This window comes from Hypanus sabinus, chromosome 9 (genome assembly GCF_030144855.1).
Source record: "Hypanus sabinus isolate sHypSab1 chromosome 9, sHypSab1.hap1, whole genome shotgun sequence".
Taxonomy (NCBI): domain Eukaryota; kingdom Metazoa; phylum Chordata; class Chondrichthyes; order Myliobatiformes; family Dasyatidae; genus Hypanus; species Hypanus sabinus.
Genome location: NC_082714.1, coordinates 128,758,569 through 128,774,413, shown reverse-complemented (window position 1 = coordinate 128,774,413; position 15,845 = coordinate 128,758,569). Strand labels below are relative to the sequence as shown.

General features: G+C 40.1%; 2 protein-coding genes across 6 annotated transcripts in view; both read right to left on the bottom strand.

Moving 5' to 3' along the window:
• LOC132399793 (tumor necrosis factor receptor superfamily member 6B-like) overlaps positions 1-15,584 on the bottom strand; it is a 35,429-nt gene extending 19,845 nt beyond the window's left edge. For 4 of the 5 annotated variants that reach the window (XM_059980548.1, XM_059980550.1, XM_059980546.1 and 1 more), the window contains exons 1-4: positions 15,446-15,584; positions 4,366-4,750; positions 3,666-3,860; positions 1,554-1,827 (exon numbers count right to left, since the gene is read on the bottom strand). In XM_059980548.1, the coding sequence (XP_059836531.1) occupies positions 1,554-1,827; positions 3,666-3,860; positions 4,366-4,750; positions 15,446-15,541 (950 nt within the window). In that variant the 5' untranslated portion in view covers positions 15,542-15,584. Of the gene's footprint in view, positions 1-1,553; positions 1,828-3,665; positions 3,861-4,365; positions 4,751-5,485; positions 6,693-15,445 lie in introns of those variants that run through there. The other variant, XM_059980551.1, reaches the window with a different exon arrangement.
• rtel1 (regulator of telomere elongation helicase 1) overlaps positions 15,544-15,845 on the bottom strand; it is a 194,472-nt gene continuing 194,170 nt past the window's right edge. The window contains exon 38 of the transcript XR_009514082.1: positions 15,544-15,675. The gene's annotated coding sequence lies outside the window, so the exon portion shown is untranslated. The remainder of the gene's footprint in view (positions 15,676-15,845) is intronic.

Here is a 15,845-nt window from a genome sequence, read left to right as displayed (position 1 = left end):
CAGTCACAAGTTATTCACATGTTGTCTTTAATTCAACTAATATAAATTAAATTTCAATGTCAAGGTATCCTAAAATAATATAGAACAGACAAATACTTTTCAGGATCAAGTGTTTGAACAGATTTCCAATGACTTACTGTTGCCCTGTAAAATTCATTGGCTGCAATCTTGTTGAATGTTCTAATGGTATACAAACATAATTCCGGAATGACCTCAGATTTTATTCCTGTGCAATATTTTTTCTTCATCCACATCAATATTTTCATGCACTTAATCTTTTTAAAATGATTTTACACCTTTCTCCTTCATTTTTGGTGTTAATTTTATTTTACTTTCTGTCAAATTAAGTATGATAAAAGCTACTGGTTAGTTGCTTTTTGCTGTTACCTGGAATTCTTCCATGCAATTTATCAGCCTGGGTAAGATCAGAACTGTTTTTGGATTTTCAGAAATTGAAGGCTGAATAAAATTAACATAGGGGTGGTAGAGTACATGCTAAGTGAAATGTTAGACCTTATGAGTAACTTCTTTTGATATTTAGTATATTATGATGTGGAAATTCAACAAATAGCTTTAGAAAATTAATAAGACATATTTCTAGCTGCGTGGCGTTCTCTCACACCTTTGTTAAATTCAATGATTGTTGAACAATTACCATTGACAAATTCTTATTTAACGGTAAAATATCTTGTTATTTACAAGAACACGAGCCAAAAATTGACTCCAGAGCAAAGAAGCAGATCATCTAATCAGTGAGATATACAGCGATTGACTGTTGGATAAAGGGAGCTGCATATGCTTACAAGGCTAGACTTACAGGAATGTAGAATACTTGGAAGCTTGCAGCATGCATAAGGAGGAGTAAGGTCACAGAACAATGGGGGAAAGAATGAAATCAGGATTAAAATTGGGCTTTCTTTAGTGCCCAATACCATAGAGCATTTGCTGCTAGTTAAGATACAGGCGATAGAGTTTTTGGATCAAGATTACAGACGAGAGAAAATAGAAGCCTGACTGGTGAAGCACTGTAACAGATAGGTTGGATCAGGGCTTCAGTAGCAAGTGGGCGAGGTAGGAAGAAATGGGCAGTATTAGAGAAGTTTAGGTGCACTGCTTTTCTAATTCCGATAGAGACATGGTGGAATTAGAAGGCCTTCCCAAGGTCAAAATGACATTTGGGTAGTCTCCATATTCTCCTCCTGTCGAATTTCTCCCCTTTTACGACATTGATATTTGCTGAAGTAAAATTGCCCAGATATCAGTAATATCCAAGTAACAGTTTTCCATGTGTAACTCCAGACAATGCAAAACATGATAGATGAGCCAAACTTCAGCACACACATGTCACAGGATACCCAGCAAGAGTGGAAAGCTCAGCTAGCTTTCTTCCTCCATTTGCAAAGTTGCATTCAACAGCTGCTGAATTAGTTTATTAAAAACTGGAATAAGGTCCAGATCCTCCATTTGCGTATAATTTACTAATACTTTTGTTTTAAACCCTTGGCCTTTAGACCAAGGGGATTGAGTAATTCTGAACTTAAATGATTTTGCACCTGAAACGTTCCTTCACATTTTTTGAAATATTTTTCATCTTTGCCTTTTCAAGTACTGAGACCATTTTTTCAAATACACGCTCTTCATTGACATCTTCTTTCCATTTCATTAACAGGGGGTGTAATGTTACAAACATCATGTTCTTGTCCTCCAGTTTTTCTTGCTTACGTATTTTCCGAGCATTTTGAATCTGAAGTAAATTAAGAAATCTAGCAAGCCTCTTTACTGGGATCCTCTGATAGGCCACAAACTGAATAAGTGCTTCATTGCACTCTGTTGAAAAAAGAAAAACCAAGGTTGAACAATTTATTCAACAATCTATATTGGTATTAAACTATTGATATTTCCAGCCATAATAAACCTTTGTCTTTTCCTTTCTCGAGAATGTCACAATAGAAAGTGCCAATAGAAGTTCTAATTGAATTTCTTTTTAAACTGAAGACTTGAGTGGAGCTAATATTATGCAGGAATGTACAATGCAGAACTATTAAAACAATTCTCATGTCAAGCAAAATAAATAATTTCAGCAATTCAGCTATATTCATGTATTTCATTGTAGTTCTACTTATTGAATGGAGTTGATGGTGAGGATGAACGAAGAGTGAAAGTATATTTCTCTCCTTTGTTTCTTCTGATGGTTCTCCTGAGCTCAGATATTTGTTAACCTGTGCTTTATGATCTGAATGATTCTAAAGCTGTGGTTGTTATATGTGTGCCTTTGTGTTGGAAGGCTGGGGTTCAGGTCCTATTCCAGAAAAACTCATACATGCTGCAATAGTAAAGAAGGAGTGCACTGCAAGAAATGCCTTGAAGGAGAGATAAGGAATTACTCAGAATTCAGGTCGATGGATTTTGTCTACACTTCTCACTGCTTCAATAAAGCAGCCAACATAATCATAGACCCTACCAATTCTGTACCTTCTTTCTTCAATTGTATCCCTTCTTCCACTGTGCAGAAGATACAAAAGCATGTAACACTAAGCTTAAGGACAGCTTCTACCTGCTGTTATAAGACTGTTGAATGGCTCTCTGGAATGTTAAGGTTAATTCTTGACCTCAACATCTACCTCATTATGATCTTGCACTTTATCATTTACCGACACTGAAGAGAAAATTCCAAAATGTGAGATGCATAGGGACTTGGGGGTCTTTGTGTAGGGTTCCCCAATGGTTAATTCACAGGTTGAATCTGTGGTGTGGAATGTTGGCAATGTTGGCATTCACTTCGAGAGGACTAGAATATAAAACCAAGGATGTAATGTTGAGCCTTTATAAGGCACAGGTGAGGCCTCACTGGGAGTGTTGTGAGCAGTTTTGGGCCCCTTATCTAAAGATGGATAAACTAACATTGTAGAGAGTTCAAAGGAGGTTCAGAATAATGATTCCGAGATTGAACTGCTTATCATATGGGGAGTGTTTGATGGCTCTGGGCCTGTACTCACTGGAATTCAGAAGAATAAGGGGGAAGATCTCACTGAAACCTAACAAATATTGAAGGGTCTAGATAGCGTGGATGTGGAGATGATGATTCCTATGGTGGGGGTATCTATGACCAGAGGACACAACCTCAGAATAGAGGGATGTCCATTTGGAACTGAGATGAGGAAGAATTTCTTTAGCCAGAGAGTGATAAATCTGTGTAATTTATTGCCACAAGTAACTGTGGGTGACAAGTCGTGGGTATATTTAAGGCAGAGGTGATTATTCAAGGCACGATAGAATGCAGGGAGAAGGCAGGAGATTGGGGCTAAGGGAGAAATGGATCAGCCATGATGAAATGGCAGAGCAGACTTGTTGGGCCAAATGGCCTAATTCTGCTCCTATATTTTAGGGTCTTAAGATAATTTTGATTAGAAGAAGTTTGTTACTGGATGGCTAAACTGTTCATGCCAGTAACTGCTTTATGTGATGAGCAAGAGAAATGTAAGGTCCTATTCATGACTTTTTTTAATCTTATAAGTTTGTGGAAGGTGCACAGAACATCCAGTGAGATTAATATTTTGATTCTACCGACCTCACAATGATAAATTCTGATTATAGAGAAAATATTTGATTGCATATTGGATATTTAAGAGAATCTAAGCATTACAATGAAAGTGAGAAACACATACCTGTTTTATTGATAGAAGATCCAATATATTTCTTGCAGGGAGTACACAAAGTGTTGTGATATCGGTTACCTGGGACATTAACCACTAAACCTTCATCACAATTTGTGTGAGCTTTACAAGGTTCTGAACTAGAGGGTGTTGAAGAGAAAAAGCCATCAGAACATTGTTCACAGATTGTGTCTTGGAAAGCCGTTCCTAGGAAACACAAAACACATGGGTCCAGTTAAAATTCAGGAGAAAGGAAATTCCTTTCAGAAATACATAATATTATTGAATACTTTGTATTTCAATCTCAGACTAACATATTTGTGGTCTATAATGAATTTAGGAACCCCATTATTTGACACATAAAGTAGAATCAAAAAGAAAATTATTCATCTGTTTGAATATAATCTCTTATACATCAACCTATTACAGTTCACGTTTACAAAAAAACCTATGTGCTGTAGGTTAAAATGACAGCCAAATTCAGCTTTAATTCTGAACACTTACTTTCAACTGATTTAGCAATAGAATTCTGTCTTTCAGAATAAGCCCACCATCTGTACATATCCTTACAGTTTCCCACACATCCTTATATAGCAAGTTATACACATCATGATTTGCAGAAAAATAAATGTATTATATTTCCCGATAAAATCCACGGGTATCAATACAACAGGTGTCGATAAGGATCCATTAAGAGAGGTATTAAATTTACCTGCTTTAGTCACACCAGAACCAGCGGGGCACTCTTTGTGTTCCAGGCAGAATTCAAACTCTAAGTAATAACCAGGTTTGCATTCGCACACTCTGTTATGTGTGGAGTTACATTGCTGCTTTTCGTACTGATGCTCCACACAGAAAACATTACAGTAACGACATTTCCGAAGATAATTCCAGTACTGAGTATAATGCAACTCTGGGCAGGACCCACATATTGTTGGATGTGAACTGTTACAGTGCTTTTCTACAAACGTCCCCGGTGGGCACTTCTCACATGTCACCTGACCATCACCATTTCTTATTTGGTAAGTAGGTTTGGCTTCTAACAGAACAGCATCTGCTCTTGAAATAATTCCTCCGAGTGCAATAGAGATGATGTACTGTAGAGGAAATTATAATAAAGGAATTATTCAATCTATCTATCTTTGCCAATACATTCGAAATAATTTTGGACAAATACTCCTTTTGTTTGCCTGTTTTTAGAAATTAATAGCACTTTAAAATGTACCAAAAGCAATCAGCCGTTTCATTCTTCAATAAACACGCAGGCACGATAAGCCGAATGGCAGCCTGGTTCAATGAAGTACAATTTAAAACTCAGATCTGTAAGTTATTAAAGTTATTAATACTTCAGTATTGGGGTTTCCGACTTAAGATCCCGAAAACTCCAAACATTTCCACACCATAAGCACAAAATCTGCACTATAAACCAAAAGAGTTTGGCTAGCGGGAGCTCAAGGGATGACAACTCTGCCTTCAGACTTTGATCGAGCTGTAAACTCACTCTGCTTCACGAATGGAAAGTGGTACACAGATAACTACCAGGATCTTTGAAGCGCAATTTAAATAATCTACTGATTCTCCTACGAGTAAAATGCTTAGTCAATTGTGCTGCTATGTAAAATATGTATATTTATAGTTCGACACATAATTATTACATTGAAGACAATATATGAAAAATGTTTATATATAAAAGACTTTCAATTATTAAATGTGGGTAAAGTTTCTAAAAATAGGAACAGCGTGACACTTTAAACGCTTTCGAACCACAGTTTAAACATTGTCAATGCAGAGTCAATAGCAGCGAAACCTTTCACAACTGTTCATCCGCTTACCTTGAACATCATGTTTGCTTGGGATTAGCTCAACTATTGAAGAACCTGATAATCGCATCATTTATAGTGCTGCAATTACGTAAGGGATGAATCATTGCAAAATGACTCAGGAAGAAGGAAATGATTGGAGGGATTTCCCAGTGTTCCTCTGGATTACTTTAAAAACATCACCTTTGGGGAAATGATCCCAAAGACTTCATCGGTATTACAAGCTATTTATTACAAGAGTGACCGCGCAATTATAATTCCTGGAATATGACTGGTGGGTCTAAAACAAATGCTCGTCGATATTACGCTAAGCGACTAGAACGGCTGCTTGTCGTTAATGCAATATACACTGTTCTTGTGTGCGGCAATTGCAAATAACGTGATTTCTAAGTTATAAAGAGCAGGGTTTATATGATTTTCAATAAAGAAATCAAAAATTGCATTAAAAGATTCAGCATGTGCAGTCTCTGTAAAAGGCTACCAATAATTGTATAGGAACAACATGGGGCCGAAAGTTTATTACAGCTCTTTTCACCTCTCACAACACACACAAAATGCTGGTGGAACACAGCAGGCCATGCAGCATCTATAGTGAGAAGCGTTGGCGACGTTTCAGGCCGAGACCCTGCGCCAGGACTAACTGAAAGAAGAGATAGTAAGAGATTTTCAAGTAGGAGGAGGAGGGGGAAATGCGAAAAGATAGGAGAAGACCGGAGGGGGTGGGATGAATTGGAAGAGTTGGAAAGGTGATTGGCGAAAGTGATACAGAGCTGGAGAAGGGAAAAGATCATGGGAAGGGAGACCTCGGGAGAAAGAAAGGAGGGGGTGGGAGCTCCAGAGGGAGATGGAGAACAGGCAGAGTGATGGGCAGAGAAAGAACAAAAAGGGGAGAGGAAAAATAAACAAATCAGGGATGGGCTAGAAAGGGGAGGAGGGGTATTAACGGAAGTTAGAGAAGTCAATGTTCATGCCATCAGGTTGGAGGCTACCCAGATGGAATATGAGATGTTGTTCCTCCAACCTGAGTGTGGCTTCATCTTGACAGTAGAGGAGGCCATGGACAGACATATCAGAATGGGAATGGGACGTGGAATTAAAATGTGTGGCCACTGGGAGATCCTGCTTTCTTTACACCTCTCATATTTTTATTTACAAGGTAGAAGGAAACCAGGTCTTTGTTGGCCCTCAGACCAAACCCATCTCAGTATCATCTTCCCACTTACTTCCCTGTAACCTGGTCTCTTTCACAGAAACATTAATACCCACAACTACCCCCACCCCACCAACAAACACTGATATACTGCAGAACTACTGCTTAACAATATCTATGCTAATCCCGTATCACATCCTTGGGCATATTGGCTGCAAACACAAATGACACGTTTCACTGTATGTTTATATGTACATGTGATCAATAAATTTGAATCTGAATAGGAATCAGATCAGAAAAAAATCTTTGGACTAACACTGAAGCCATCTAAGGAGGTTTGCATTAGCTTCATTGAAAATCTCGTGCAAAGACTTGTGCTCAGTAAACATTAAAAGATTCTGGCCATGCAAATGCTTGTGGAACTTTGTCAAACAGAAGTGTTCACTAACCCTCCCCTTCTCAGTCACATTGCTTAGTTTAGGCTTCAAGCTCACTTTCCAATGAATTGCACATACTGCCATAAGATCACGGGACTGCAGCAATGTTTTTGTTCCCTTGTGATCAACAACTGATGCAGACGTCCGACAGATGGCAGTATTCATCGTAGTTAAGCATTCAAAAGCATGTCTTCGGCTCTGTCAGGGTGACTGGAAGGAGCAGGAGCACAAGGGGTGCACACAAAATGCTGGAGGAACTCAGCCGACCAGGTAGCAGCTATGGAAACGAGTAAAAGCTATGGGACGAGACCTTTCATCAGGACTTGGATTTGGTTGCTTGGATTTCCAGCATTGGCAGATTTTCTCATGTTTGAGGAGCACAACGAGAATTGTTAGTCAAGTCCAACACCTGGCATGTGTCATAAGTGTGTTTTATGGCACGTGCTAGGTCCTGAATTTAACTGATCATTGCCCCGCAGGAAGAGGAAACCAGAGGTTCTAGAGCGAGTTGTCATTGGGGATCAGAGGAGGAGAGGATCAGCAACTTTAAATTCCTAGTTTTTATCATTTCAGATTTGTCCTGGGTCCAGCATGTAAATGCTATTACAAAGAAAACAGGGCAGCGTCTCTACTTTCTTAGAAGTTTGTGAACCTTTCAGGGTTCCGGGATTTCGTGGCTCTGGAAGTGGGTGGACTCAAGGACGGTACCACTGCAGGAAATCAGTGTGTCATGGGAGACGGAAGATCGAAAGCAAGCTGGGTGCTGGTTGTGTGCACGGAGACCCGAGTTCATTGGGCTCAGCGCTCAGAAGAAGCGATGCAATGGACTTTTAACATCATAAATCAGTGAGTTGTTTGTTATGTCTCCCCTCTCGCTCTGTTTCCCTTATTAGGGAGAGAGAGAGCTTGTGGTATGTAGAATTACCAGGTGAACGAGTGGTACTTGGGGTACTGAAAGTCTGTGTCTTTATTGATGCTTTTCTGTATGCTTCAGTGCTTGGTGGCGGGGGGGGGGGGGGGGGGGTGCAGATTTTTTTTTGCTTGTGGGGGAGGGTGTTGCTTTGCAGCTGCTTATGCATCAGTGGGGTTAGCTGGGGGGGGGGCTTTGGGGTTCTAACATTTAACTGTCATTCATTATTGGAGCACTCCTCTGTTTCCGTGGATGTTTGTGAAGAAAAAGAATTTCAGGATGTATATTATATACATTTCCCTGACTTTAAGTGTACATTTGAAACCTTTGAATTTTATTCAAATTCACGCCAGCACTGTACTGTTCCCACAGTTTATAGACTCACTTTCAAGGACTCTTTATTCCATGTTCTCAATATTTATTATCTTTATTTATTATTATTATTATTATTATTTTATTTTTCTTTTATTTTGCATGGTTTTCTGGCTTCTGCACATTGGGTGTTTGTCCATCTTGTTATATGCAATCTTTCATTGAATCTGTTGTGTTTCTTTGTGTAGCCTGGGAAAAATACACACTCAGGACAACAAATACTGTTTTGGGTCTTTAATTCCTAAATCTGTTTTAAATGTTTTAATGCAGAAAGAAGGTGTCAAAATTAAAAAAAAGTTTGAATAAACACAGTTCCTTACAGTCTCAGATTAATTTTGGTCCACTTACTTGTGTCTCAACTAGTTACGTACGCAGTATGAAAATACATAAAATAAAATAGACAAAAGAAATACAGTAGTTGCAATTTTTGGTACACACATACTTAAATTCCAAGGAGTTAGAGGAGATTGAGTCTGTCACCAAAGGCTCTTATGAATGTCTATAATACAGAGTGTTATGGTGGTGGTATGGAGCTTCCAACGCACAGGATCACAAGAGACTACAGAAGGCCCTGGACCCAGCCAGCTCCATCACAGTCACAAGAAGATGACATCCATCATTAAGCAACTTTACCATCTAGGACATGCCTTCTGGTTGTTATTATCATCAGGCAGGAGGTACAGGAGCTGAAGACCCACACTCAACAATTCAAGAACAATTTCTTCCCCTCCATCATCAGATTTCTGAATGGTCAATGAACACATGGACCTTTACCACATTATTCCTTTTGTCACCCTATTTATTTTTGTAATTTATGGATTTTTATATTTTTGCACCATACTGCTGTTGTAAAACAACAAACTTCACCTAATAGGTCAGTGAAAATAAATATAATTCTGATTCTCGTTATGATTCTGACTGGGACAGAACCACCAGCTTGGTGAGGACCTGGTGCTTTTTGTTTAGATGTGGTGATAAAGCATTCTGTCAGATGGCGAGGACAGTCTGCTTAGGGAATTAAGTTCCTTCTTATAATGCAGTGACCAAAACTCCACACGTGGTCTAACCAGAGTTTTATAGAGCTGCAACATTATATTGCAGCTATTGAACATAATCCCCCAACTAACGAAGGTCAACACACTTTCTGAATCACTGTATAAACGTGCATGCAACACACACAAAATGCTGGAGGAACTCAGCAGGTCAGGTAGCATCTAGTAAAAGTGTATAGTCAATGTTTCAGGCCAAAACCGTTAAGCAAGACTGGAGAAAAAATGCTGAGATTTAAAAGATGAGGGAGGGGAAGAGAGGAACACAAAGTGATAGGTGGAGGGGGAAGGATGAAGTAAAGAGCTGAGCGGTTGATTGGTTAAAGGGACAAAAAGCCATGGAAAAATGAAAAGGGGGAGGGCACCAGAGGAAAGCGATGGGTGGGCAAGGAGCTCTGAGCGAGGGAAAAGGGGTTGGGAAATGGTGAAGGCAGACATTACTGGAAGTTTGAGAAATCGATGTTCATGCCATCAGGTTGGAGGCTATGCAAACCAAATATAAGGTGTCATTCCTCCAATTGAGTGTGGCCTTATCATGGCCAAGGAGGTCATGGATGAACATATCAGAATGGGAATAGGAAGTGGAATTAAAATGGGTGGTGGCCCTGGGAGATCCCACCTCCAACCTGATGGCATGACCTTATGATATCTTTTGACGTCAGAGGTTCTTGAACCTTGCCACCCTTATCCATGATCTTCACAGAAATATGCTAGTTCCGAACCTTAACCAACTGGTCTTTAAAACACTTCCACTTGTCAGATGTGGATTTGCTCTCAAACAGCCACCCCAGTCTAATTCTCCACTTCCTACTTAATACTGTTTTAATTAGCCTTCTTCTGATTTAGTACTTTCACCTGAAGACCAGCCTTATACTGATCCACACCTATTTTAAAACTAACTTAAATACGATTGCTATTCCTAAAATGCTCCCTCCACTGAAAATTCACTCACCTGGCCATGATCATTCCTCAATAGTACAGCCCCATCTCTGGTTTGATCATCCATATGTTGTTTTGGGACACCCTTCTGAATGCACCAACAAAGTCTAATCTAATTCCTTGGCACTAAGAGAGTTGACATGGGGAAGTTAAAAACACTCAGTACAACTACTCTTGTCATTTTTACATCTTTCCATGATCTGCTTGCAATTCTGTTCCTCTAGCTCCCACTGGTTATTAGGAGGCCAATAGCATAAGCCCATCATGATGATTGCATCTTCCTTATTCCTGACTTGTACCAATATGGCCTTGCTGGATAATCCCTCCAAGGTGTCTCCCTCTCTCTGAGCAGCCATGACATTCTCTCCAATCAGTAAAAAAATTGCACTATTTTCACATATGCCATGCCGAAAACATCTATTCCCTGGAACACTGAGCTGCCAGACCTGCTCTTTTCTCAGTTTCTATTCTTTCCTACCATGTCTAAATCATTCCCTCCATCCACCAACCCTCCCACTGCTCAGGAATGCCTTATAAGTTCTGCTGCAGCCACAACTGTTGAATAATTAAATGAAATCCACTCTGATTCAATGTTGTAAAATAATGAAACTTGAAAACCTCCAAGGGATGTTGAATACTTTTTATAGGCACTGTAAATGTAGATCTTCATCCCATTCCTCCGTCTGATTTGAAAGAACTGTGTACAGTTGCAATTAATATGTACATTGCTGGCTTTCACACGTATTCTTCAAGTTTAATCTGAACCCATGTCAGATAATTAAAGCTTGTCAAGCAAGTACCACAATTTAGAATGTTATTAGTTTATTAAAACTTAATAAGCACAATCTGTGATGTGTCATATTACATAACAAATAATATTATAAAAGCCTACAACAAGTTATTTGAAATGAAATATTGTAAAATGCCATTGGCTTACATGGCCTTTGTACTCCACATCCTTAACTCTTCATTGTAACTGACTGAAAACTATGTATCCCTAACTGGAAATATTACACACTTCTAATCATCACTCAAAGAAGATTGATCCTAGAGATGGAGATTTACTGTGTTCTCAGTTTCATTGTGACATGGCTTACTCTGGATACATAGGTAAGACCTGGAGGCTTCATATTACACAGGATTGACCAGAATGCAGATATGAAGAAAGCAAAAGGGTCTGTGTTTCACGGTAAACAGTTTGTGATGCTTGGATGCAGCAGATTAATTACTCTTGTTCCCCCGACCTGGAACGATTAAGTTCAACTTACCAAGAGAGTTCTCTCCTCGATCCAAAGGCCAACATTAAGCAGGCACTGTTTCTTGTTATACAACCATAAGCAAACAAGAAACAGCTTACCCTAACACATTTCACATCATTGTAGGGGACTTCAATCAGGCTTGTTTGAAGAAATCTCTGCCCAATTATCATCATCATATAACCTGCAGTACCAGGGGTCCAAACACACTCAACCAATACTGAACTACAATTAGGAACCCCTACTGTTCTGGGAAAGTGGATCACTTGGCTGTCCTTCTTCTACCTGCATACAGGTAGAGGCTAAAGAGCAAGGCTCCAGAGATAAGAACAACAAAGGGGCGGTTATGGGAGGCAGAGGAGCGGCTACGGGATTCCTTTGAATCAGTGGACTGGGCTGTGTTCAAGGACTCAGCTGAGGATCTGAATGAATACACCATTGTTGCCACAGTCATAGACAAGTATGTCCCCACAAAATCATACAGGGTATTTCCAAGCAGAAGGCCTGGATGAACCATGAGATTCGCAATCTCTTGAGGGCCAGATCATAGCATTCAGGTTTGACAGCCAAGTAAAATGCAAGAGGTCCAGCTACGATCTCCAGAAAGTCATTTCAAGTGCAAAGTGTCATTCTGGATCAAATGTGAATCACTGAAGGATGTTCCACAGCTGTGGCAGGGTATGAATGTTTTTAACTCTTATAACGTGAAAAGAAGTGACATAGGTGACAACAAAGTTTTTCTCCCAGGTGAGCTCAGGGCTTATTATACTCACTTTGACTGTCAAAACGTGGAGGCACTTTCACAAACTCCCACAGCCCCTGATGATCCAGAGCTTTCAGTCCATGAGACCGATGTGAGAGCATCCTTCAGGGCTGAGAACCCACAGAGAGCACTTGGTCCAGACAGGGTTCCTCATGGAGTGCTAAAGAGTTGTGTTGATCAACTTGCTAGAGTGTTCACTGATAAATCCAACCTCTCATATTGGTAATCTGAGTACCCAGCTGCTTCAAGCAGGCTTCAATTAGACCAGCGCCTAATAAGAATGTAGTAACCTGTCTCGATGATTATTGTCCAAAAGCACTTACATCCACTGAAATGAAGTATTTTGAGAAGTTTGTGATCAAGCATATCAAACCCTGCCTGTGAAGCAACTTGGATCCATCCCAGTTTGCCTACCAACACAACAGGTCAACAATAGATGCCATTTTATTGGCTCGTTACTCAACCCTAAAACATTTGGGCAGCGAAGATACATACATCAGAATGCTCTTAGAAAAACATAGAAAATCTACGGCACAATACTGGCCCTTCAGTCCACAAAGTTGTGTCGAATATGTCCCTACCTTAGAAATTACTAGGCTTACCTATAGCCCTCTATTTAACTAAGCTCCATGTAGCTATCTAAAAGTCTCTTCATAGACCCTGTAGTATCTGCGTGCACCACCGTTGCCGGCAGCCCATTCCACGCACTCATCATTCTTCGAGTAAAAAAATTACGCCTGACATCTTCTCTGTACCTACTGCCCACCACCTTAAACCTGTGTCCTCTCGTGGCAACCATTTCAGCCATGGGAAAAAGCCTCTGACTATCTACACGATCAATGCCTCTCATCATCCTGCACACCTCTATCAAGTCACCTCTCATCCTCTGTCGCTCCAAGAAGAAAAGGCCAAGCTCACTCATCCTATTCTCATAAGTTATGCTCCCCAATCCAGACAACATCCTTGTAAATCTCCTCTGCACCCTTTCAATGGCTTCGACATCCTTCTTATAGTGAGGCGATCAGAACTGAGTACAGTACTCCTAGTGGGGTCTGACCAGGGTCCTATATAGCTGCAACACTACTTCTCGGCTCCTAAATTCAATTCCATGATTGATGAAGGCCAATACACCATAGACCTTCTTAACCACAGAGTCAACCTGTGCAGCTGCTTTGAACGTCCCATGGACCCCAAGATCCCTCTGATCCTCCACACTGCCAAGTCTTACCATTAGCACTATATTCTGCCATCATATTTGACTTACCAAAATGAACCACTTCACACTTATCTGGGTTGAACGTCATCTGCCACTTCTCAGCCCAGTTTTGCATCCTATCAATGTCCCACGGTAACCTCTGACAGCCCTCCACACTATCCACAACTCCTTCAACTTTTGTGTCACCAGCCAACTTACTAATCCATCCCTCCAATTCCTTATCCAGGTCACTTATAAAAATCACGAAGAGTAAGAGACCCAGAACAGATCCCTGAGGCACACCACTGGTCACCAACCTCCATGCAGAATATGACCCGTCTATAACCACTCTTTGCCTTCTGTGGGCAAGCCAGTCCTGGATTCACAATGCACTGTCCCCTTGGATCCCATGCCTCTTTACATTCTCAATAAGCCTTGCATGGGGTACCTTATCAAATGCCTTGCTGAAGTCCATATACACTACATCTACTGTTCTTCCTTCATCAATGTGTTTAGTCACATCATCAGAAAATTCAATCAGGCTCGTAAGGCACGACCTGCCCTTGACTACACCATGCTGACTCTTAATCATATTATACCTCTCCAACTGTTCATCAGTCCTTCCTCTCAGGATCGTCTCCATCAACTTACCAACCACTGAGGTAAGACTCACTGGTCTATAATTTCCTGGGCTATCTCAACTCCCTTTCTTGAATATAGGAACAACGTTCGCAACCCACCATTCCTCCAGAACCTATCCTGTCCCCATTGATGATGCAAAGATCATTGCCAAAAGCTCAGCAATCTCTTCCCTTGCCTCCAACAGTAGCCTGGGGTACATCTCAACCGGTCCTGGTGACTTATCCAACTTGATGCTTTCCAAAAGCTCCACCACATCTTTTTTTCTTAATATCTATACGCTCAAGCTTTTCAGTCAGCTGCAAGTCATCACTACAGTCACCAAGATCCTTTTCCATTGTGAATACTGAAGTAAAGTACCCATTAAGTACCTCTGCTATTTCCTCAGCTCCACACACACTTTCCCACTGTCACACTTGATAGGCCCCATAATTTCACGACTTATCCTCTTGCTCTTCACATACTTGTAGAATGCCTTGGGGTTTTCCTTAATCCTGTCCGCCAAGGCCTTCTCAAGGCCCCTTCTGGCTCTCCTAATTTCCTTCTTAAACTCCTTCCTATTAGCCTTATAATCTTCTAGATCTCTAACATTACCTATTTTTTTAAGCTTTTTGTAAGCTTTTCTTTTCTTCTTGACGAGATTTATTACAGACTTTCTACACCACAGTTCCTGTACCCTACCATAAACTTCTCTGTCTCATTGGAACGTACCTATACTTCAGTAGTAAGTGGGCGAGGTAGGAAGAGATGGGTAGTATTAGAGAAGTTTAGGTGCACTGCTTTTCTAATTCCGATAGAAACATGGTGGAATTAGAAGGCCTTCCCAAGGTCAAAATGACATTTGGGTAGTCTCCATATTCTCGTCCTCTCAACTTTCTCCCCTTTTACAACATTGATATTTGTTGAAGTAAAATTGCCCAGATATCAGTAATATCCAAGTCAGTTTTCCATGTGTAACTCCAGACAATACAAAACATGATAGATGAGCCAAACTTCAGCACACTCATGTCACAGGATACCCAGCAAGAGTGGAAAGCTCAGCCAGCTTTCTTCCTCCATTTGCAAATTTGCATTCAACAGCTGCTGAAGTAGTTTATTAAAACCTGGAATAAGATCCAGATCCTCCATTTGCGTATAATTTACTAATACTTTTGTTTTAAACCCTTGGCCTTTAGACAAAGGGGATTGAGTAATTCTGAACTTAAATGATATTGCACCTGAAACGTTCTAGCACATTTAAAAAAAATATTTTTCATCTTTACCTTTTCAAGTATTGAGACCATTATTTCAAATACACGCTCTTCATCGACATCTTCTTTCCATTTTGTTAACAGGGGGTGTAATATTGCAAACATCATGTTCTTGTCCTTCGGTAATATTTGCTTACATATTTTCTGAGCATTGTGAGTCGAAAGTAAATTAAGAAACTTAGCAAGCCTCTTTACTGGGATCCTCTGATAGGTCACAAACTGAATAAGTGCTTCATTGCACTCTGTTGAAGAAAGGACAAACAAAGGAAAACAAAGGAGTACAATTTATTCAACAACCTATACTGGTATTAAGCTATTGATATTTCTAGCCATAATAAACCTTTGTCTTTTCCTTTCTCGAGAATGTCACAATAGAAAGTGCCAATAGAAGTTCTAATTGAATTTCTTTTTA